The sequence below is a fragment of the Mustela erminea genome, chromosome 20 (genome assembly GCF_009829155.1).
Source record: "Mustela erminea isolate mMusErm1 chromosome 20, mMusErm1.Pri, whole genome shotgun sequence".
Lineage (NCBI taxonomy): Eukaryota > Metazoa > Chordata > Mammalia > Carnivora > Mustelidae > Mustela > Mustela erminea.
This window is the reverse complement of record NC_045633.1, coordinates 38,706,147-38,730,105: the sequence shown is the minus strand read 5'-3', so window position 1 is coordinate 38,730,105 and position 23,959 is coordinate 38,706,147. Positions and strand designations below refer to the sequence as shown.

Genomic DNA, 23,959 nt, shown 5'->3' with positions numbered 1-23,959 from the left:
TTTTAAAATAGTATTTGGTTATAAAATATAAATCCAGGGGCATCTGGGTGGCTCAGCAGGTAAGCATCTGCCTTCAGCTCAGGTCATGGTCCCAGGATCCTGGGATCGAGCCCCGCATCGGGCTCCCTGCTCAGCTAGGAACCTGCTTCTCCCTCTGTCTGCTGCTGTCCTGGCTTGTGCACTCTCTCTCTCTCTCTCTCTCAAATAAATAAAATCTTAAAAAAAAACCAGACACACTGATGGATTTGCCAATAAAGTATAAGGGTGACCACCAACTGTCTCTGGGCAACTGAAATGTCACCGTTCTATGATAGTTTATCCCTGCATTTTGTTGTATTTACTTCCTGTCTTTTTTTCCCTAGACATGGGTTTTTACCGAGCAAATCATGTTGCTTATATAATTTCTAGTCTGATATTTAAAGAAAATAGATTTTCTCACGTCATTTCGTAAATGGGGTTTTTGATTGTGCAGTATATTTGGCCATGTGGAGGTAATTAAATTGCCATCACGCAGGTTTTTTGTTGTTGTTTTACCATTTTCTTTTCAATAACTTCAGATAGAAAGAGTCAAAGACAGTGCAGCAAACAGCCCTATCTCTCAGCCGATTCTCGGATTGTTGACGTTGGGCCTTATGTGCTTTACCATTCTCTCTCCCTCCCAAAGGAATGTAATTGTTTTCTTGGAAACCTTTGCAGAGTGAGCAGCAGATGTGATACCCCAGTATTCTTGGGTACTCTGTGCACATTTTCCACAAAGACAGTCTCCTGGCTAACCATGATATCCTCAGCAAAATCAGGAGACTCGTGTCCTGTAGGGCCACCACAGGATCCACGGTCACCGTCGGACTTCCCCGTTACCGCAGTTACCATCGCGCTCGCTGACTCATCCAACCCGAGATCGTCGTTAGCATTGATCTGGGATGTCTTTCTTTTTCCTCCAGTTTCCGAAGCTTCCTTACATTTTGTGTTTGCTTTGTTTGTTTGTTTCTGCTCTCACCGTGTGGACGTCTTTGACATTAAAGACCACTTGCCCTGTAACCTGTCCCTCACCAGGTATGCCCGTGTCTTCTTATGGCTGAATTTAAGTCATCCAGCTTTTGCGGAGATATCACAGACATAATGACGGTGGGTCCCTCTCGCAACATGGGATCGGGGACGTACAATGGTGATCTGCCCCATCACTTGTGATACTAACTTCGGTCGCTGAATTCAGGTAGAGTCTGCCAGGCTTCTCAATGTAAAATGACTCTCTTGCCTTCAGAATTAATAAGTACTTAAAGGGGAAATACTTTGAAATTCTTCAATATCTGATCCTCATGAGTTTTCGTATCCGCTAGGGATTCTTGCCTGAATCAGTTATGGCAGTGGTGGTTACCAAATGATTGTGTTTTGAAGCCCAACATTTCTTGGGCATTTATCAGCATAACTCTATAAGCAAGAGACTTTTGTTACCTCCGTCCACCCGTCCGTCCGTCCATCCATCCGTCTATCCATTCACTGATATCCGTATTGGTTCATCAATTCCCATTTTATTCAATTGATCACTCTCTCTCCTGGTCATTGTTCATTTTCATGTTAGCGGCAGACCGCTCTCAGGATGGTTCTTGGATCTTTTTCAGTCTAATCTCGTCATTGAAAATGATGGTCACACAGCACAGAAGGCTTAAACATTTATTTTCTACTTGGCAATAAATAATGAGCACTTTCCATGTTAGGAAGACTTTACAGTGTTATTTTTAGTCAGGGCAGAGTGTCCATCAAATGTGCTCCATGCTTCAGCTCTCCTGGTGGGCGAGAAGGTCTGAGGAAGGCCCCTCTCCCATGCGACGACTGTCATTTTGTTGGACTGGGACACACAGTGTCACCAGCAACAGTGCACCGGGCAGGAACGCGTCCGGCGTGTTTGGGTACGAGCATCGGCCTCCAGCTTGTCACTGATTGTGCTGCTGCTACAGGGACTGTCTGCACAGGATGCGGAATTCTTCACCGTGGGGCTACCCCTCCTGTAAGCTCCAGCATCCTAGGTACCCATCAGCTGGAGATGGAGGGTTATAGGGTGGCTTAAATAATCTCAGGTTGTGTGGGTCCACATGTGTAGATGTATATGTGTGTGTGTGTGCATGGGTTTGTATTCGCTGTATTACGTTTGCACGCCCAGCACGCACACACGTACACACACACACACGCACATGCACGTCTCTTCAGAATGCAGATGAAAGTCCAGGACAGCAATAAGACTGGACCCAGGATAGGAAACAGAAGTGACCCGTAAGGGGCTTCAAACCAGTGTATGCAGATTACACTTCCATGAAGCCGCAAAGTCATCTGAAGTAAATATGGTGTAACGCATAGACTTGATAAGGGGCTGCGTTAGGTAAACACATGTTTACTGTAATACTCTCTTTTCTGGACTCCCATGTGAAGTCTTTTATGACAAGTAAAGGTTTTTTTTTAAAACACGAGTGGGAATGATCAGTACTAAATTCAAGGTAGTGGTTTTATCCATGGGACGAGGGAAGTAGGATCAGGGAGAGAGACCCAGGAGCACCACTTGGATACATAAAGCCTGCCTTCTTTTTGGTTTTCTGAAAAAATTAGATCAGAATCGCAAAATGTTAAGATTTGACTTAGTTTAGTTGTGGGTTTGCAAGGGCTCACTTACAGCATTCTCTAGGCTTTCCTGCATTTGTAAGAAACCGGGCCATAGAAATGAGAAAATAAGGTTCTATTCTAACTCTCTGAACAGGAAGGAAGTAATGGAATTTATAGCATGCGTGGCATGTTAGCGCTGAGAAGCAGAGCCTGAGGCAAGGCTTAAGCGCTATTGTCTTTGGGGAGGGACAAACCCAAGGCAACAGAATGAGGAAGAAGAGACGTGAAAGAGGAAAGAACGAGAAGCAAACACCAAATGAACCATTGCTGGACTGGCTGCTGTTTTATGAGGTCTTAGCTATGCAGGATGTGTCCACATAGGAAATCCAGAAACCCCGTCTGAGGACAGTCCACTGGAGAGAGGAATAGAGCAGGAATTCATTTCCTAGCCGCCTCCTTCTCTGTCTTGTCAAAACTGACTGTTCGGGAAGTTAACACTCACGTCCTTCTGGAGTGGCTCCTCTAGCCCTTCTGGCCGCCATGAGGGAGGCAAGATTACCTACAGAGTGTGGCGCTTCTTCTGAGTTAGGAACTGTGAGGGGAGGCCTTGGGGCCATCTGACCTTAAGAAACCTCCTCTGAGTCCCCCTGCTGGCAAGGGCGGCCGCAAACCCAGTGAGTGAGTCTGATACTAATGGGAAGGGACCCCTCTTTTGTCCAAAACACGGGAGGACATGAGGATACAGTTTGCAGGGAGGAGGGGTGAGGACTGACGACCTCTTTCTTTTCTGAGGAGCACTTGGGGGACTACAGGATTCACTGAGTTTTGGGGATGGAGATTTGGGAGGTGGGATTGGGAGTTTGGGGAGAATCATGAAGAGCTTGGAAGAGGCATGGGGCAAGGAATGTGTCTGTGACAGAAGTGGAAGGACTCCTTGGGAGGTGACTTCTGGTTGGGTTGAGTGGGAGAGGGAGGCCTCGGAAGGGCTGATGGTCTGGAGAAGTGCTCGGGGGCGATGGTTGTAGAAGGCTGGAGAGCAGGTCGATGGAGGGACGCTTGGAAAAATCCAAGACTGAAACTTTAGAGAGTCAGATTCAGAGCTGGATCTCTTCTGGGCAAGGATGGGGATCAGAATGTGGCCATGGGTGCGGGGCGTGGGGGTGAAAGATTGGGGGCAACAGCGGTTAAGGGTACAGAGGTCGCTTAGAATAGCAGCCGGAGTCTGGAAATGGAGCAAGCGTGAGGTTCTGAGGCATGGCAGACGTTGAAAGGCGTGGAGAGGAATGATTAGTAAATTTAGCTCAGCTCTGCACCGGAAGGCCAACGTAAATGATGAGGAACCGTTTCAACATTGAGTCACCAAGGGACCCAATTAGCAAATGGGTCAGCCATTTTATCGTCGACACGAAACGGAATCATCACCATATAATCTTGAATGCAATCACCATCCATCTGTAAAGATCTTACGTGTTCTCCCACTGCAAAGTCAGTTTCCTCCCGTGACCCCTCCCTACCTCCCGCCCCGCCACCCCTCAGCTTTCCGCCGTTGCGGGTGTTGGAGCTCGCATCACGGGGTGCTGTCGTGCCTGCCTGGCATTCTGCCTCTCTTCCCACCTGCCCCGTCACTGGTGCTTGCTGGGTCAGATCTCACCCTGCATGGGGTCCCCACCCAGCCTGGTCCCTGACGGCCCGTGGGTGCCCAGCACATTGCAGCGTGGGGATGGTGCAGCGAGAGGGCTGGGCCAGCAGCAGGCGACTTGCGGACCGCGGGTCACTTTCCATGGGATGGTGGAGACACGCTCCTTGATGAGGTCATTTCCTGGTTTCTGCCTTTCCCATATAACCTTCCTGTCTCGTCAAATTGTGCGCTCGCTCCTCGTAGAACATTTGGAAAACCTTAATAATCCCTCCTAACCCTTAACCTTCAGCAGCAACCGCTATTGATGGCTTCGTGTATATTTCCACCGTCGTGCATTTTATTTATTTCTGTGAGTGGCGAAGACGTGCACGGCACACATTGAAAAAGGCGGGAAAGCGTGTGCCGTGAGAGTCTCTCTTTTCCTGTCCTTCTTCCGTCCGCCCAGAACCCGTCTGCAGGGGAGTTGTCTGATTCCTGTACATTCCTCCAGAAATAGCCTTACTTTGACGAGCAAGTTTGTGTCTTTTTTTTTTTTTTAAGTATTTTCACACAAAAGGTAGTATTTGACGGATCCCCCTTTGCATCTTGCTTTTTTTTTTCTTAATGAACAACGTGTCTTGCGGGTCACTGCACATCGGGATATAAAGAAGACGCTCCCTCTTTTTCTGGCTGCATGGTCTTCTGTTGTTTGGGTGTAGTATACCCAGTTTAACCAATTTTCTGTTAGTGGGTGTTTGAGTTGATTCAGATCCCTTTAGTTTTCAGTGTTTTATGATGGGACGTGCAAGCGGCGTGTACCCCCATGGGGACCCATCGCCCAGCTTTCACATGGGACCAGCCTTGTTTCATCTGTACCCCATCTGCCCGCCTTCCTCCTCCCTCTAGGATTTTAAAGCAAATCTCAGACCTTACATCATTTGGTCTGTAATTATTTGAGTGTAGATTTCTAAAAAGAAGGACTTAAAAAATCCTAATCTCTTACCTACCGTGATGAACCGTAATCCCTTATGACCATTAAAATCGGATCTTTAGACAAATATATGAATAATGTGGCGACCTCAGGCATGGCTCATGCTTCATTCCGTACGTGGGTGCGTCCATACCAGCGGGGACGTGTCTAGAGGGGGAACGGTTGAGGTAAAGTGTGCTCTGTTTTTGATAGAATTGAGATTGCCGTGCTGCACTTCAAAGAGATTCTGCTAATCTGAAGTCCGGCCCTCAGCGTTTGGAGGGCCTGCTGCCCACAACTTTGTCTACACAGCCTGCTCCCAGCCTTCTTGAGCTTTACCCGCCCGTGAAATATATTCTACAAATGTCTTCTTGCATTTTTCTCATCAGGAGTTGGGTTGAACGTTGTTTTATAGGCCTGAGAGCCATTGGTAACTCCTTTCTTGGAAACTGCTCACATTTTCTGAAGATTTCTCTTTGGGTTGGTTGGCCTTTTTCTTACTGATGTATGGAAGAGCTTTTTCAATATAAAGGAAGTGGGTTCCTCGTTTGTGACAGGCGCTGTAAATATTTTCACCTTCTTTCTGATCTTTGATGGAACTTGCTAGAGTTTTTTGACATGACAAAGCTTTTAACATTTTTAAAGCTTTTAATGATTTATGTAGAATTATTGATCTTTTATTTTACAGCTTTTGGTGTTCCCTGCTTACTACAGCCTTTTATCTGCTCTGAGATGATACAAAAATTTCCTGTTGTTGTTTTTTTTTCCTACTACAATTAGGATTTCATTTTATATCTTTCACCTTTGATCCTTCTGGAATTTTTTTTTGGTCTAAAATGTGGAGGATGGTTTTATTCTTTTTTTTTTTTTTCAGATATCTACTTAGTTGTCTTGACAACATTTTTTGACTCTACCATTTCACATTATTTGAAATGTCACCGTTGCCGTACACTGAATTTCTGTATTAATCCAGACCAATTTCTGCTTTTCCTATTCTTTTCAACTGAATGCCTTATTATCTTACATTAAGCTAATTGCCTATTGTTTGTGGTTTCTCATTTTTATTATAAATAAGGCTGTGCTGCCTGTCTTTGTGGATTAAACTTTGTACACGTCTTTTAGCATAAATTCCTAAAAATGAATCACTGTGTCTAAAGGTATAATTGCCTTAAAATCTTTTTTTTTTTTTTAAGATTTTTATTTATTTATTTGACAGAGATCACAAGTAGGCAGAGAGGCAGGCAGAGAGAGAGGAGGAAGCAGGCTCCCCGCCAAGCAGAGAGCCCGATGCGGGGCTCGATCCCAGGACCCTGAGATCATGACCTGAGCTGAAGGCAGAGGCTCAATCCTCCGAGCCCCCCAGGTGCCCTAAAACTTTTCCTTAAGATTTATTTATTAGCGAGAGAGAGAAAGTGTGAGCAGGGGGAGGGGCCGAGGGAGAAAGAAAATCCTCAAGCAGACTCCCCACTGCGCACAGGGCCCGTGTGAGGCTCAAACACAGGACCCTGAGATCCTGACCGAAGCTAAAATCAGAAGTCGGCTGCGTAACTGACTGAGCCCCCGGGCGCCCCGGAAGTTTGTAGCTCTCGACCCCCCCCACTCATCTCGTTCAGCCCCCAACCCTTCCTGCCTCTGGTGACCTCCGATCTGTTCTCTATCTCTGTGCGTTCCAGTTTCGTTCTTGAATTCCAAAGCAAAGTGGGATTGTATGGTATCTGCCTTTCTCAATTAGCGTGAGGCCCTCGAGGTCCATCCACGTCACTGCCACGTCACTGCGATGGCAAGATTCCGTTCTTTGGGACGGTTGAGTCATGCTCCGCTGTATACACACACCGCGTCGTCTCTGTCCACTGGTTCACCGAGGGACACTTGCCTTGTTTCCGAATCTTGGCTTTTGCACATGAGGGACCTGTATCTTTTTGAGTCAAGTGTTTCCATTTTCTCTGGATAAATACCCAGAAGTGGGATTGATGGATCATAGGGTCATTTTGGTTTTGATTTTGGGGGAACCTCCGCTGTTTTCCACCGTGCCCACACCAACAGACTTTGCCACTCACGGTCCGCAAAGGCTCCCTTTACTCTGTAGCCTTGCCAGCACGAGGCCTTCCTTGTCTTGTGAGAACAGCCATTCTGACCAGTGGAGGTGGTGTCTATCTCACTGTGGTATTGAACGCCTTTCCCTGGTGACTGGTAACGTGAAGCGTGTTTTTATGTGCATATTGGCCACCTGTATGTCTTCCTAGGGCAGAAGCGTTTTTTTTAACCACATTAACACAAAACACGCTGCCTCACTCCTTTCCTCAGCGACCTGCTATGACTCCCGCCTCACTCACAGCAAAACCCAGAGTGTTGACAGTGGCCTACGAGGCCCTCCACGATCTGCCTTCTCACCCTGGTCTGTGCGATATCACCGCCAACTTCTCCCCCCTCACGCCCTCCATCCCGTGCTGGTCCCTTGGCCTGGTCACCGTTGCTGCTGCACCCCAGACACAAGGCCACCCAAGGATGAGCACGGACGGGGCCCTGGGTCTGGAACTCTCTTGCCCGGGGAACCCGCGGCTACCAGCCTTCTCTCAGCCCAAATCTCTTCTCGCTGCCGCTCGGTGGCCCTGGCCTCTGCCCCTGCATTGCGACCCCCAGCCCGTCTCTCTCCGGTTCCACACTGCTGTCCGCTCTGCTCGCAAGTTTTCTCTTTTCCGGGCACCTGCCCCTTTCCTACCCACCGTGTCACTGAGTCTGATAGACAAACCCGGAATATGTTCTACCCATTTGCACTAGAAAATTAATGGGAAAAAAAGTAACTCTATTGGATGTGATTTTTAGCTATCTGTATTTTCCTTTTGGGGAAAATCTGTGCCTTTGTCCACTCTTCTGTTGGGACATTCTGGTGAAACTTTTGACATAGATTATTCCTTTGTCTGATGTATGTCACTTAATTAATTAATTATTTCCCAGGTTGTTTCTATGCCTTGACTGGCTTTTTTCTTTTGGATGTATCCATCTGCCTTCAAGTCTTTAGACTTTTTTTGGTTGTCGAATGTATTGTTTTAATTCCGTTTTTAAAAACATTTTCTTAAATTTTTTAAAAAAAGATTTTATTTATTTATTTGACAGACAGAGATCACAAGTAGGCAGAGAGGCAGGCAGAGGGGGAGGGGGAAGCAGGCTCCCCACCGAGCAGAGAGCCCGATGCGGGACTCGATCCCAGGACCCTGAGATCATGACCTGAGCCGAAGGCAGAGGCTTTAAGCTGTTGGGCCAACCAGGTGCCCCCTTTCTAAAAATTTTTTCGGAAGTCGATTTGGGTAGATGTGTGACGTACAATCAGAACGTACTGTTTTCCGAGTTCTCAGCTGACGTGTACTAAGCCCCGTGTACTAAGTCACGCATCTCTCTCTCCCTGGGTTGAAACGGAACCTTCCTCGTGACGTTTGCTTCCATGACCCGCAAGTCCACGAGCACAGGCCTGGCCCTTAGCTTCCTTCTGGCAAACTCGCCCGCTCTCCAGCAGAAATCAGGAACGATGCGCGCGCGCGTGTGTGTGTGTGTGTGTGTGTGAGTGTGTACATGCACACACGGGCGCGTACACAAGCGTGCGCGTGTGTGTCCTGGAACCGTCGACTTGCTCCCTGGTGGCTCACTTAGGGCCGCGTCTCCGGGTAGAATTCCTACAACGATTTCCTCCTTTTCTGAGCTGCCCTTTTCATGGTGAAGGGCCGGCCTGGGGTCCATCTGCCTCTCACTGTTACTTCTCCCGCTGGAGCCATCGTGAGGCTTTGGAAACAGCCTTTTCAAAGGTGCAGCCTCAGGATGGGGAACCAGCGCGTCAAGACAAAATGAGAGAGTTGGCGATTTTAAGCAAATAAATTGCTTCCTACGATAATGGGGTGTTTGTGCAGCCTGCAGCGGAGCAGTTTCTTCCGTATCCAGGCCTTTGTCGGTGATCAGGACGCCCATGGGGGACGGAATGTGGCCGGGCTGCTCTGGGGCAGCTCGGGGGGCGGAGGCAGAGAGCCTCGGCCGTCGTCCCGGTTCCCAGGGAGGCTTGGGTCCCGCTGCCTTAACGTCTCACGGGGCTGCCTTTCCTCAGGCAGCAGGAACAAGACTTGGGCCCCGTTTCCGCGTCCTTGCACGTGGGCGAAGGAAGGTCGGGGGTGATGAGTTCGAATTGAAAAATTTCACAACTGAAGGGGAGTCATTCTCTGGAGTAGAACCAGCCTCTCCAACGCCCACCGCGTGTCCTTTGGCCCGGAGTCCCTGTGCCGTGGGTGATTTGGAATAGGACGTTACGAGTTCTGTTTCGGGGCCTGAGCTCCCCGGGCAGAGTGTGCTGCTGGGAGTCTTTTGGACCCCGTTTTAGGCCCGGGCCCTGCCTGGGTTGAAGACGCTGCAGAATGGGTGGGTGAGGGCTGGAGAAGTTAAGGTAAACACAGGGGACCGTTGCTGACCTCGTGCTCTGCTGGGGTCAGCCCGCAAGACTGGCGGATGCCTGTGGCCAGCGGGGCCTGCCTGCTTCTGCCTCCTCCCGTCTGCTGTTCCCGATGGGCAGGTGGCGGGAGCAGGTGATGGCCTGGGGCTGAAGGTGCAGCTGCGGGGGTGGGGGTGTCCCTAGGCCTTTAAGGACCAAAGCTATCATCCTGCGGGTGTCATGTGTTAGGATTGGTAGGGCCTGTAGGGTTTACACAAAGACTTTTGTTCTTCTGAATGTGACGTCCCTCGGGGGCCCCAGGAGGGTGGTCATTGAGGGCAGTGACACGGAGGCTGAAGGGAGCTAAGTGCCTGGAGGAGAGGCAGGAAACAAGCGCAGCCCGCCAGCAGGGCCGTGTCGGAGGAGGGCCCGGTTCAGGGCCGGCGGAGAGATCCCCAGACAAGCTCGGGAGGCTGCTGGGGGGTCCGATGTGGTGAGGTGATTCGTAGGGAGCAAGCACGCCGCAGAGACAAGGCCCGGGTCGGGTTCTCCCCCGTGTGGGTCCTGAGCTGATCCCCCCAGTTTAGCGAATTGGGATGTCGTCCCAAACCAGGAGAGACAGAGTCGGAGATACCAGAGCGTGTCCCGCCTAGAAAGGGGTGTGCACCGCGTGTGTGCAGAGCTAGAAACACGGGGTTCGGGGGGCAGAGGCTGGGCTCACAGGCCTGGGCTCCGATCGCTGTCTTGAGCCGACCACGTGGCCTGGTGAAGGGTAATGATAGAAGCTGTGTCACGAGGCGGCCTGTGAGTGCTAAACGAGCTCAGACCCCACGAGTTCTTAGTGGCTGCTACAGACGAGGCACGGTGCCCGTGTGGGCCTCATGCGGCGGCTGGGACCTGGAGAAGCTGCTGGAATCGGGCCATCTGCCGGCTACACAAGCGATTTCACGTGGTTCTGCCTGAAACACACACAGACGCGTGCCTTCCACGGGCAGGGTGGCCGCCTCACGCGTCTGTCGCAGCGTCCGGGGGCATCCGCGCCATGGGTCGCTGTCAGAGGCCGTGCACGCTCCTTCCGGCTCTCCCTGCAGGGGAGCGGAGATGCGGCACCGACTTCATGACGGAGGGCGCCGCGTCGGCGTGACCCGCTCTGTGGCTGTCCTTGTCTGTCACTTGTCCCTCCCTTGTCATCGAAGGTCGGGTGACGCGCCGGGCTCCCTCGGGGCCCCCCTCACTGAGGACTGGGTCTCGCCGAAGGGCCCCCCTCCAGCTCAGCCCCGGGCCCCCCCCCCGACTGTTCCCGAACCCCGCGTGCTGCCTTCTCCCTCTGCGGGAACCACCGGGTCTGGCCGTGGCTGACCGCCTCGCACAGGCACCTTCTCCTTAATAAAAACCAAACAAACGATCCAGGCCCCTAGTGTTTGCTCGGGCTTAGTTGTTGGTCTTCGGTTACAAAGTTATTTTCTGCTTCCCGTCTGGTCCGGGGGAAAGACTTGGGCTCCAGAAGGACACTCTGCACGGGTCGGGGGAGAATCCGACTTCAGCCACTGAGCCGTCCTCCACGTGCCTTTCCCACCGCGGGTTCCCTGCGGAACCCGCCTCTTCCCAGTCTGGCGTCCTGTTTGCTGCTCTGCCTTGGTTTCCTGGGATGAGACCCCCGCGCCGAGAATGGCTCCTGACGCAGTAGGTGCCCAAGAAACATTTGTGGGGTTGAGCTGAGCCCAGAAATGCAAAGGGAGGTTTTCCTTCTCAAGAGAATTCCCCAGGCCCCGCGGAGGGGATGGGGTGCGAGCTGCCCCCGACAGGGTCACATCCTTTGCCTCTGGTTCATTTCTGGACCTTGGATCTTGTTCCCCGGGTCTCCACGCTGGTGCCAAATCCACAAAATGGTGTTTTCTCAGACGTTAATTATTCTCTGGTCTCAGGATACTAAGGTTCATAGCGCAGGATCCACACGTCTTAATGAAAATGAGTTGTGTCGACGACGACCGTGTTGTTCACGGATAAATGCCACACGCTTTGCTGCTTGCGGTGTCCCTTCTGCGCCAAGTGATCTGGTGCCCCCTTCCTGTCTCGGGCGACTTGCCGCTCTCGCTGAGAAGGGGCTCGTTGCCGTGTGGGAAGTGGCTTGTTCTGTGCGCAGGCACCACACCTGTCCCCGTGAGGCTGTTCCGTCTGCTGGGCGGTGGCGATGGCCCGCGTCCTCCTGGGACAGACTGCCCGGCATCGTGCCCCGGGAGCAGTCCCAGGCTGGGGTGGGGAGCACGGCTGTCCCCACATTCCCCATTCCTCTTCCTGTGTCGGGGGATCCCTCTCCCCCTCCGAGCGCAGCTCTGTTGTGTCAGTGCGTGTGCATGTGTGTGTGTGCACGTGCGCACGCGTGTCCCTAGCTAGATACCCGCTTTGAGCCTGTGCTGAGTGTGGGGTTTACTCAAAAGCCTGTGACCACCTGCAGGTCTTTTCAGACGATGTCTGGATCGCTGTCCTCCCCTCTTGACTTCAGGAACGAAAGCCTGTGGGTGACCGCTGGCTGGAAAGGGTCGTAGTTCACGGGAGACTGGCTTCTAGGCATAGATGTGGCCTGACATGGGGAATGGAGGTTCGTGGTCCTGCCTTTTGGAGAGTGTGATATTGTGATAAAATAGGAAACAAATATTTGATCTTCTTTCCTGATTCTGGGAGCTCTTGAAACCCTGGGGACCTCTGGAATAGTCAGTGTCCTTTGTATGCTGGCGAGACGCCTGGTGGCTGGAGTCCTGGGAGGGTTTCAGGACCGGGACTGGCTGCCGCAGGGGCCGAGGTGTGATTAGAGGGTTGGAGCTTTTAGCCCCACACCCGGCCTCCTGGGAGGGGAGAGGCCTGGAGAACTGAGTCCCCTGCCCAGTGGCCTGTGACGTCAGCCCCGTAAAAACCCCGGACGGATGGTGGGGTTCAGAGCGCTCCTGGGCCGGGGAATGCACTGAGGGGCCGGGAGGGTTGTGTGCCCAGAAAGGGTAAGGGGGCTCCGTGCCCCCTCGGCCCCAAGGTAGCACCTCGTCCTGGGCATCTCGTGCACCCGGCTGTTCCTGAGTCGTGCCCCTATCAGAACCCGGCAAGTGTAAGCGAGGAGCTCTCCTGAGTTCCGCCAGCCGTTCCAGCAGACGACCCAGTCCCAGGCGGGTTCGTGGGAGCCCCAGACCTGATGGCCGCTGGTCACTGAGGCGGGCAGGGGGGACCTGTCTTTTACCGGCGTCAGAGGTGAGGAGAGGTGTGTGTGGCCGGACCTGCGGGTCGGCACGTACTGTGAATGGCGCGTGTCACGGAGGACGAGATCGCCGGCCGCTGGATCGGTGTCCGGAGAGCTGGAGGAGGCCCTGGGGGGGACCCCTCCCTCCCTTCGCCCTGTTGGTGTCAGAAGTGAGTAGAAGTGGATCCTGGTGGGCACCTTGGCCGAGTGGCTCAAGCACCTTAACATGTTCCTGCCCTTTGACCCGGGAGTCCTGTCCCTGGGACACCATCTGAAGGAAAGGATTGTCCAAACCCACAAAAATCTCCCTACAGAGATTTCCAGGGCAGCATTTTCTACAGGTGGGGATGATGCAGACGACCCACCGCTGGGAGTGTGGGGGGCTCACGGGGGCCGTGGCGCGTCGCGGACAATACGCCACCAGAAGCGCCGTTGTGAGGGCCAGTAACATGGACACTCAAACGGTTGTGTGTTACGTGGGGGAAAATACAAAGCTTCAGAGAGGGCAGGATCCAAATTTAATTAAGAATATTTGTGCATTGGGGCGCCTGGGTGGCTCAGTGGGTTAAACCTCTGCCTTCGGCTCAGGTCATGATCTCAGGGTCCTGGGATCGAGCCCCACATCGGGCTCTCTGCTCAGCGGGGACCCTGCTTCCCCCTCTCTCTCTCTGCCTGCCTCTCTGCCTACTTGTGATCTCTTTGTCTGTCGAATAAATAAATAAAATCTTAAAAAAAAATTTGTGCATCACAAACCGTAAGAGACTCTTAATCTCAGGAAACAAACTGAGGGTTGCTGGGGTAGGGGAGTAGGGACAGGGGGGCGGGGTTATGGACACTGGTGAGGGTATGTGCTATGGTGAGTGCTGTGAAGTGTGTAAACCTGGTGATTCACAGACCTGTACCCTTGGGGCTAATAATACATTATATGTTAATAAAAAATTATATAAAAAAGAATATTTGTATGTCCAGAGTTTGGAATTAAATGCCCCAACCCATTAACCGAGGTTATTGCTGGCTGATGGATTAGATTATTTTTTTCCTTATACCTTTTGGGGGCGTTCTTCATAAGAAGCGCGCATTAATGTGTAACCTGGGCGACGCGGCCTTCCTGGGCAGGTCCGGCTCTGGTCTTCTGACCCCAGAGGTCCGGTCCAGAACCCTCAAGACAGAAAACTGCCTTTTTCTCCCTCTCTTCACTCATCAGCAGGTCTTTTCCTCTAAAGACCCTCTGGCCATTCTCACCTCATACATATTCACATCTAATTTTAATGATTTTCCTTTCAGCCCTGCCTGGAACATTCTGTCCAACACGGGGTGCCCCTGGCTGGGATGGGTTTTCATTGTTAATGTCTGCCCTAATTTGCTTTGTTCTGGTACTGTTGGGGAATTTTCCATCAGCTTAAGCAACCCGGCGTGCCGAGATCAATTCCGCTTTATCTGTGCAGGTATAAACTGTGGGGACAGATAAATTCTGTCCTAGCTCTTCCGTCCTTAGAAATGCCCTAACTTCCTGATTGCCTGGTGCCACTCAATTTTAGGAGAGAGACGACTCTTTTTCATGACCTCGAATACTGAGTCTTTGGCTGATTTCACTGCTTAGCAAGTTACCGGGACGCTTTTCTTTCGGAGAGGCCGGCTGGGGAAGGAGTTGGCTTTGCTTTTAAATTCAAGGTGCCATTTGGGTCCCGAGGAAACGAGAACTGCCAGGAGCGTGGGGGTTCCTGAGTCAGGCAGCCTGATGTCTCCAGTGCTGGGCCTTCGACGTTTTTCAGCCCAGCCTCGTGTCTGCTCCTAGGGCTACCAGTGACTCAGGGCAAGTCTGAGGCCAAGGAACGACCCCAGATTCTAGCCTCAGATCAGAGAGGCAGTGATGCTGTCTGGGAGGGGTGCTGACTCTTGCCAGCCATGTCCTTTTTTTAAAAAAACATTATTTATTTTTTGAGAGAGAGAGCAAGAGCAGGGGAGGGCCAGGGAGCCTGATGTGGGGCTCGATCCAAGGACCCTGGGATCAAGACCTGAGCCGAAGGCCGAGGCTTAACCAACCGAGCCACCCAGGCGTCCCGCCAGCTCTATCCTTTTGCAGGTGCCTCTCAACAGCGGTCCTTGCCTGCAAGGACCTGGACCCCGAGAGTGCATCCCTTCTGCCTCCTTGCTCACGCCACGTCCCTGCGGGAAAGCCGTCTTTGTTGCATTGACTATAATTCTCAAATTATGCTCAGAGGCTGAGATCACCTTTGCCAATCACTTATTTAATCAGGTTCACTGTGGGAATTATAATTGGTAATAATAATATTTCATAAGCCAGGAGCATACAGGATAATGTCTCCTAATCACCCAGTAAAGAAATAACAGACTCCGAGTGATAGGGGAACCGTGCTACTCGTCAGGCAGAGGGGAGATGAAAGAAATGAAGTCCAGATGTAGCCGGAGGTGCGCCTTTCTGTGAGGCGGTTCTCCGCAGAGTCTGTCCTTCCAGCCGACGGTTGGGCGTCAGCTGCCAGGTCCGGTCATTCACTGCGCGGAGCCAGCAGGTCACGGTGCCTGTGTGGCAGGCAAGGTGGGCGTCTCTGAAGGTTATGACTCCAGGGACCGTTACACGGCTTGTAGCACTGCCTGCCTACCACGGGAGGCCTCAGCAAGGTAGAACAGAGGTCCCTTCTCTTCTTGAGACGCTGCACGATGACCACCACCGCTAGCCAGGAGTAGCCCGGCCACGGCAGCGGCCAGTGTGCCGAGATCTCGGGAGACTGTTGAAATCAGCAAAGAGCAGCCTCACCCCGACCAAACACTGCGGTGGAGACTGAACAGATTTTGTATCTAGCAGGGGTTGACATAGGAAAACCCGTTGCTCTTCCTTATCGATCGGAGTTTGCAAATTAGCGCCATGAATTTCAGCTGATTCTTCGAGACCAGAGCCTTGGCCAACGAATATTGACTCTGGCTGGTGTCTGGTGTCTGGTTTTCATCCGAGGCAAACTTCACTGGGGCGGGGCAGCCTGCCTGACGAGTCTGTTCTGTGTGGGGGCCGAGCCTCTGCCGTTGAATTGCCCGTATCCCTGGGGAGTGTCATGGAGCCGAAGCCTGGTTCTTAGGGGGCACTGGGTTGGTTTGCTGGTGGTACCAGTGGTGACTCTGACCTGCTGGTGTAGTGAGAAGTGAATCCCTTGGGCTCTACACCAGGCTGATTTCTAGTCCGGCTTTGCTTGGCTCCAGAACATCGGGGAGGCGAGGCTCAGACCCCGGCAGGAATGCAGACTTCGGTTCTGGGAGATTCCGGACGCAGAGACTGGATTCCTCTGGCCAGGGGCCGTGTCTTAGGACCCTTCCTCTCCGGCTCACAAAATGACAGTTGCCCAGGCCCTTGTCACCGTCACCCGGGCTCCTTCTATAACGCGGGAGCACCGGCGGCTGTAGCTCAGGGAGGGGGCACATTCCAGCAAAAAGCGCACCGCATCACGGGGGTGTTCCTGAAGCCTGGTCTGTAGGCCCTGCTCCCCGAGGCTGTGGAGCGTGGCCAGGGCCCCTCTGTGTTGCCGGCAGGCTGCCTGTAGCCATAGGCCAGGGGATCCGGCCTGCTTCCCTCTCTCTGCCGGTTTTATGGGCGTATTTCTCACACCCTGTTCTGCTATTAAAAATAAAAATAACACGAGGCACACATCACGTGTCTCCGGCTGCCGGACCCATTTCCTTCTAATAAGCTTCTCGTTTGCCTGGGCTTTCCCTGCCTTGGAAAGATTCAATCTCCAGAGGCCTGCATTATGGATTTCTAGTTTCAACCCCCCCCACCCCACCCCACACACCATTATTTTGAAAGAAAATGAAGTTAGGGAGCTTTTTCTGCCTGTACGCGCGTGTGCGCACGCGTACACACACACACACACACACACACACCCCACACACTCTCTACCTGGGAGCCAGGAGCAGACGTTCTGGGCAGACAGAGAAGTGCAGCTTTGTCCCGCTTACCTGGGGTGGGGGTGCTGCACAGAAAACAGAGCTCTGAGCTGGTTTGCACTGGGCTGGTCTGGGCTGGAGCAGGGCCAGAGCAGGGCTGGCCTGCTTGCTTCCTGCAGTCCAGTGCTGGGGTGGCCTCCGTCTGACTCCGGCAGCCCCAGGGTGGGGTGACTTGGAGTAGCCGGGGGGTGAGACGGGGGCACGGGAGGCAAACCCACCCAGGCCTTTACTTCCAGGCCAAGGTCACACACATCCTTGATGAGGCCTTTCCGGGGTGTCCAGGGTAAGGATACAGGCTCGCTCGTTGGTGAGATCTAGGGCACATGCAAGCAGACCGCAGGAAGGAGACCAGACCCTGTCACCCTGTCCGCAGAGGGGGTCGCCCTGTTGGAGCAATCGCAACGGCCGGGGAGCCCAGGCCTGAGTTGGAGAGATGGCGAGTGGAGATCGCCTCGGAAAAGGAGGACCCTGGGCCCGAGCTCAGCGAGCAGCCGGCTGTCCGGGCGGCCCGCTAGGACCCTGGGCCCGAGCTCAGCGAGCAGCCGGCTGTCCGGGTGGCCCGCTAGGACCCTGGCCTCCTCTTTGACTCCAGGCCGGGCCCCTGTTGTTCTCTGAAATTTTCTACCGCTGCCAGCTCTGAAGTAGAGCCGTATTAGAGAGGCCAGAAGGAGATCCAACCCTATCCATTTTCGGATGGGGCGACGGAGGCTCAGGGAGACGCCTGCTCTGATTGCTGGGCGAGGCCAGACGGACCTCCCTGTGGGCTGACGCCCCCCCCCGCCCCGGGAGACCCCGCTTCTGCACCCCCCTGCCGTGGGCCCCTGGGCTCAGGCCAGGTGAGGCCGTGGTCTCTGCCCCGCTGTCCTTGTGTGTTGTGTGCTGTGACCTCACGCTGGGCAGTGGCTCTGAGCTCTTTCCGGGCCACCTGGGACTTGGTAGGAAAACATACGGCTGCCCGAGGGAGTCTTGGGCACGTTTCATTGGTGAGAAAAGCCTAAAAGTACAGACAGCCCCCTTGAATCAGAATTAGGACCAGACTGAAATTTTTCCTTTATCCTCAACGGAAAAAAGGGGTGTTTGCACAGTAGATTAATAGGGTTTGAAGGAGAACACAGGCTTCCTGTTCTTCTCTTAAACACGTTAACAATGTCCGCAGATCCCCAGAAAGGGTCTGGAAGGACCCTAGGGATCCTCACGGCCAACCCAGCTCATTTTACACATGAACAATCCGAGGCCTCGGGGTTTGGCCGCGGCCCTAATGAGCTAATGCGCCTGGCCGGGAGCCTAGGGTTGCGGCTCACAGGCTGGTCTTCTGCTGGCGGAGCCCACGCCGGTTCTCAGAAAGCGCCCCGCGCGCAGAGTCGGTGTCGATGGTGGGTTTGCGGCTGATGCACCTCGCTCACCGAGGACGTGACCTGTTCAACAGCTGTCTGCGTCGCCTCCCACGAGGAAGAAGAAGCGGACGAGGAGAAGCCGCGATGTCTGCACCCTCATCGGATCCTCGGACGGGACGGGCTGAGGTCATGAGAAAGGAATGACAGGAGCAGAAAGGGCGGGAACGCCGGCCCTGGCGGGCAGAGGCACTCCTGTAGAGCCCACGGTCTCTGACTCAGCCTTGACGGTCCGACAGGATTTGGGCCCCTAAAGAGGAAGGCGGGGTATTTCAGGGGCAGTCCGATGCGATAGTGCGGCCGTCTGAAAATCGGGCCCCAGAGGTGTCAGATATTTCCTTGGGGGAAAAAAAAAAAGGCTTTTACAGATGTTAGGTTGAGGGAGCTTATCCTGGGTTATCTGGGTCGGTCCTAAGTGCCACCCCAAGTGTCCTCAGAAGTGGAGGGCAGAGGAAGGTCCCAGGCAGACGAGAAGGCGGTGACGTGGCCACAGAGGCAGAGAATGGGGGGCCCTGGCCACGCGCCAAGGTGTGCCAGCTGCCACCCCACGCTGGAACAGGCAAGGGGCAGACTCTTGTCCTAGGAGAGCACAGCCCTGTCCCCACTGTGCTCGTGGTCCTGATTTTATACTTCTGCTTCCAGATCGTGAGAGAAGGAATTTCTGCTGTTTGAGCCTCAACATCTGTAGGGATTTGTGACAGCAACCCCAGGAAATCCGTGCAAATGGGAAGGGACCAAAGCTTGTTTCCAGGTGTTTACTGGGAGCATCGGGGGCTATTTCGAGAAGCAGCAGGGACCTGTCCGTTTCCGCGTGGGTCTCTCCTGCCCCTCTGGGCTGGAGGGGAAGACCAGCAGGCTGGTTGGTTCTCTGGGATACTCGCTTCGTGTGCCTCAGGTGTGGACACCGATCCTTGCTGAACACGTGATGAATGTTTGCGGCGGCCATACCTGCCCGCACCAGGCTCCCCGATGAAGTTAGAGCAGGCCGGGTCCCGTGCTCAGACACCTGTCACCCTCAGACTCTGACCTTGAAGTCCCCACGCCATGCCTCGTGTGATGGGTTCGGAAACGCTCCGCCAACCCAGCACCAGCAGGCTGGGGGGGCTCTGGAGGGAGGGGTCCTGGCGGAAGGCAGGACAGCTCAGGTTGGGGTCAGAGGAGGGGCGATCACCTGCCGCGTGGGAACGGCCTTATTGATAGCGGAGTCCTCTGGCAGCCGGAGAAAATGTAATTAAAGAGGCCTTTTGGGCTTTTATGACGCTCTGATCGATCTGAGGTTGTTTATAGCCGTGAAATTGCTGTCAATTAGAGGACGAAGTAAAAGCAGCCAGCTCGTGACTCCCGTCCTCGGACGGGGCTGCGGAGGGGAGTCTCGTCCTCCTTGCCTGTAGACGATGGGCCCCGGTTACGAGTCGCCCTGTCCTCACAGCCGAAACCGAACGTGCTCACTCGTGCCCAGGAGGGTCCTCCGCGAGCACGTTCTCCACCGGGCGGCCGTCTAATTGTGTGCCAGCTCTGCTGTTCCAGGGATGCTCAGGGCTGGTTTACTTCATACTCCCCTCCTCTTCCTCCCCTTCCCCTTCTCCCCGTCTTTCCTGTGTCCCTCCTCGGCCGCTCTTCTGTCCGATTAAGGGTCTCTGCCCTGCTCGTGTCTGTAGGCAAGCGTTGGGCGCGTCGGTGGAGGACCGCCGGTGACTTCAGGGCAGTGGGCCAAGCCGTGTGACCGTCTGACTTTCTCTGCTTTCTCTTTGCAGAGATCCGAGAGGCCTTTCGGGTTCTGGACCGCGATGGGAACGGCTTCATCTCCAAGCAGGAGCTGGGCATGGCCATGCGCTCGCTGGGGTACATGCCGAGCGAGGTGGAGCTGGCCATCATCATGCAGCGCCTGGACATGGACGGTGAGCACGGGGGCGCGGGAGCGCGGCGTCCCCCAGATGAGCCCCGGCTTCTCAGCGGGGCCTTGGCGTTAAAGGGCCTTGCCCTTGCCGTCAGCAGGCTTGGGGTCATGCCTTGGTTTACAGCGGAGGTGGCCTGGCCGGTGAAGGCCACCAGGGATCCTTCTGGCTCGCACAGAGCTTCCTGGGGATGGAACGCGCGCCGCGACACTCCCCCGTTCACTCGGGGTGACTCAGTGGCTTTTAGTGTCTTCACTTGATCTGGGAAACCTACGCCCTAATCAATTATGGAACAGTGTCACCGCCCCAAAAAGAAACTCTGCCTCCTAGCTGCCGCTTCTCATCCCCGTCTCCCCCAAGCCCCAGGCAACCGCTCACCTACTATCTGTCTCCTCTCTGGACATTTCCTATAAACGGAATCCTACTGCAGGAGTCCTTTGTGACGGGCTGCTTGCACTTAACATAATGTTTGCGAGTTTATCCGTTTTATAGCATGTATTTATTTGCACGTCGTTTTTTTAGGGCCAAATCATATGCCATTGTGTGCGTATAAAAACAGCTTCTTTTCTCTCTGTTTTACTTGCTGGGTTTCTATATACAACCTCACTGGGGAAAAGGGTTTCACTGTATTTTAAAAGTTCTGAAAAGGAACCCAGGACATCTTTAAGGTTCTTCCCTGTTGCAAAACACCAAGGCTGTCCCAAACCAGTTGTGACCTTCCTGACATTTAGATTTGGCCTTGGCAGAAGGTCCAAGAGAAAGCTTTCTTACTTTGTTGTTTTTTGTTTTTCTAATGCACTCTCCCTGGCTCTGAAAAGCAGCTTGATCCCAGGCCTACGGGGTCCAGAGTGGTAGAGCACGAATTGTACGAGGAAAAAGCAGGATGCAGAGTTATGGGGTCAGGGAGTCTCTTGGACGGAAAGACCATGGTTGGGAGATGTTTGCTTGGCTGGGGGCTGCCTGGAGGAGGAGCCGGCTCTCTGGTGTTGTCTTGCCGGAGTTGCTGGAAGGATGCTAATCAGGGTGACCATATGATGCATGCTGTCCCGTGCTGGCCTCCAAGTGCAGCTGTGGACGTTTATTTTCTGGTCCGGGAAAGGGGTGTTTCATCAGGGGTGTTCAGCGGCGCGAGCTGTCACAGCCTGTCCTGACAGCTCGAGTGACTGGGACTCACCGTGTCTCTGCCTGACGTGACCTTGCTTCACGCTTAGCTGCTTGCTTTAGATCCAGAAAGCTGCGGCGGAGCGCACATCAGAGAGCAAATCTGTTCTCCGCTGACCCCCGTCATCATTTTGGAGACACATTTCCAGAAAAAGTTTCCTCCTTAAAGTAATAGAGGTCGTAATCTAAACTTCCGTTTACAGAACGAGGACTCTGTGCTTTTGATTCCCTGCCCACAACTCAATGAGGAAACCTTGTCGAATGGAGTTAGCAACTTTTAATAGAAAGGGGCCCGCCCAGCTGCGGCTGTGACTCCTCTGAAATTGCAGGGTCTCCCTCCAAGTCCATGGTGTGTCTCTGTGGATTCCCTCCGTGGGTCTCAGCTCACAGGGAGTTTTTACATGTTGCAAATCCTCCCCGAGTCCATGAGGTCTCGGAGGCCCAGAGGCATCTCGTGTGTCCCTGATGTGCACGGGACCCATCAGGACCCGAGCAGAGCTCCATGGAGGGATTTTGTTCAAGAGCTTCCAAAGTTCTACCCGTTGATTTACAACTCACCATCCTCACTCTCCAAGCCAAAGGCAGAATGTACCAGACCTTAAAAGGACTCAGAAATTCTCTTGTAGGGGACTTCTACTCATTTCCTTAACAAAAGATCAGCTTAAAAAAAAAAAAAAAAGGTGAGGTCATCACCAGCTTCAGGGTGACGGTGACGCCATCAGGTAAAAACACATTTCTTTTGAAACGTAGCTTCTGGGTTTTTTTGTCACCGTTGCCTACAAAAGATTGATTTATTATAATTTTTTCAATGTGTTATTGAGTCCTACAAAAGGTTTAATACGGAGCACATGAACACAGAGCTGCGATGTGCGTCGGAAGAATTGTGCTGCTGGTTTATGGATCGCCCGAGCGCGGCAGGGGCTCAGGGACAGATGCCCATTCTGAGGCTGAAATGTGTGTCTTCAAGAGTCCCTTGACTGGAGCAGCTAAGTGGGGTTTCGGGGATGCTGCGCTCGGATGTGGACGGGCCGTGTCTCCGTGTCTTTTGCTTAATGGGCTTTTTGAGCTTCTGTTAAAAAAAAAAAACAGGTCCTAATTATATCCTTCCTTTCTAGCTTCTGTAACCGGGGGTTCTCCGCACACACCCAGCCATACTGAAGGAAGCCGTTCTTTGGCGTGAAGCGTGTGGAGTGGCAGAAATGTTGGTGGGGACACTGCCAAGAAATGGGGTGTTTGGTCTGGAGCTTGGCTTCTTAGCTGTGGGCTGATGGAGCCTCCGGGCCCCCAGAGCCTGGTGTCTGGAGGGTGGGGGGGGCAGGGCCTCCACCCCCCCAGCTGTCTGTGATTAGGAGCAGGTCTGGCCCACACACCGACCTGCTCTTTCCGGCATCCCTGCCGGTTTGCCCGACGGTGAGGTCATCTGGGAGAGCCCAGGCGTGTCTGTGCACACGGAGTTGACACACGAGGCTTTCATTGGGCGGTTCTTTGGGCGTGGGAGGCCTTGCCGGCTGGGTGTGTAATAGTAGTAGCCCCTCGGATGAGGGAGCGCGGCGGGATTTCTGGGACACAGAGCCTGCAGGAGCCGGACCGTTCTAGTCTGTTTTCCGGAGGACACGAGGGAAGGCAGGCTGTAGGGTCTGGGTCGCTCTATTGGCCTCTGGCCAGCTTGGCCTAAGTGCTGGAACTGTGCATGTGCGTGTGCGTGTGTGTGCGCGTGTGTGTGCACACGTGGACACACGCATGTACGCTGTATGGGCAAATCGGCTCACAGTTCAATAAACAGAAAACCAGAGTTTGTGCCCAGCGCCCACTGCTTCCTCTTTGGCCGTTGACGGGCAGCTGCTTTCTTGTAACTTGAACCCGGCCGCACACCCGCCCCGTCCGCGTGCTGCTTCTCCCGTTTCCAGCCTCTGCAGCGGAGGTGACTTTGGTCCCAGCACCGGGCGGGAGCCGGGATGCCCCTTTCCTGGTGCCTTTTGCCGGGACCTCCCGTCCAGCCCGGAACCTGGAAGCCCGCAGCCCTCTCCGTCAGGCTCATGGGGAATCGACTTCACTCCGATGCATCTCGGTCCTAGTTTCGTGCCATCCTTGGCGGAATGGTAGGACAGTCATGGTACAGCTGTCTGTGAGGCTGACCTCTGCCAGAGAAGCGGTGAGAAAGGCGGCTTGCAAGGGACTGTGGGCTCTGCCGTGTCCCCTCTCCTCTGTGTTTCCCTCAGCAGCCCCGGGGCCCCTCGAGCTGCCTCCTTCCCCCGGGGAATATGGCCTTGGGGTCTCCAAGACCCAACGGCTCTTTGTGACGGCTCTCCGGCTTTAAAGAGTGTCCCCGACCACCCCACTGTGGCCCTCTGGGATGAATCTTGCCAGCTTTGCACATAGTTTCCTGAAACGGTCAACCCAGGAGACCTCAGCAGCTCATGGCCTCTGCGAGGGCCCCACTGCTCTCTGCCCGCACCAGCTCCCCTCGGGGCTCCCGCGCTTACCCAGCACAAGTCCCGCTTTGGAACAAAGGCAGACCCTGCCCTCTTCCTCCTCGAGTTCCTTTCTGCCCCTCCAGGGTGCAGAGTCTCGTGGAGTTCCGGCAGATGTGGGGTTTTGAGATGACTTCCTGTCTCGGAACGGGTTTGCAGCTTGATTTCAGGCCCATCTCTGTCCCGACAGTGAACTGGACTCCGTTTAGTTCAGTTTTAAAAGGATTGATCTGGCGGCCACTGTGTGTGAAGTCGCTTATTTCTGTGGTTAGC

At 53.7% G+C, this 23,959-nt stretch overlaps 1 protein-coding gene across 7 annotated transcripts in view; it reads left to right on the top strand.

Moving 5' to 3' along the window:
- The window catches only part of CALN1 (calneuron 1), a 492,584-nt gene that overhangs the window by 239,963 nt on the left and 228,662 nt on the right, over window positions 1-23,959 (top strand). For all 7 annotated transcript variants that reach the window (XM_032328188.1, XM_032328183.1, XM_032328182.1 and 4 more), the window contains one exon: window positions 19,914-20,057. In XM_032328188.1, coding sequence (XP_032184079.1) covers window positions 19,914-20,057 — 144 coding nt within the window. The remainder of the gene's footprint in view (window positions 1-19,913; window positions 20,058-23,959) is intronic.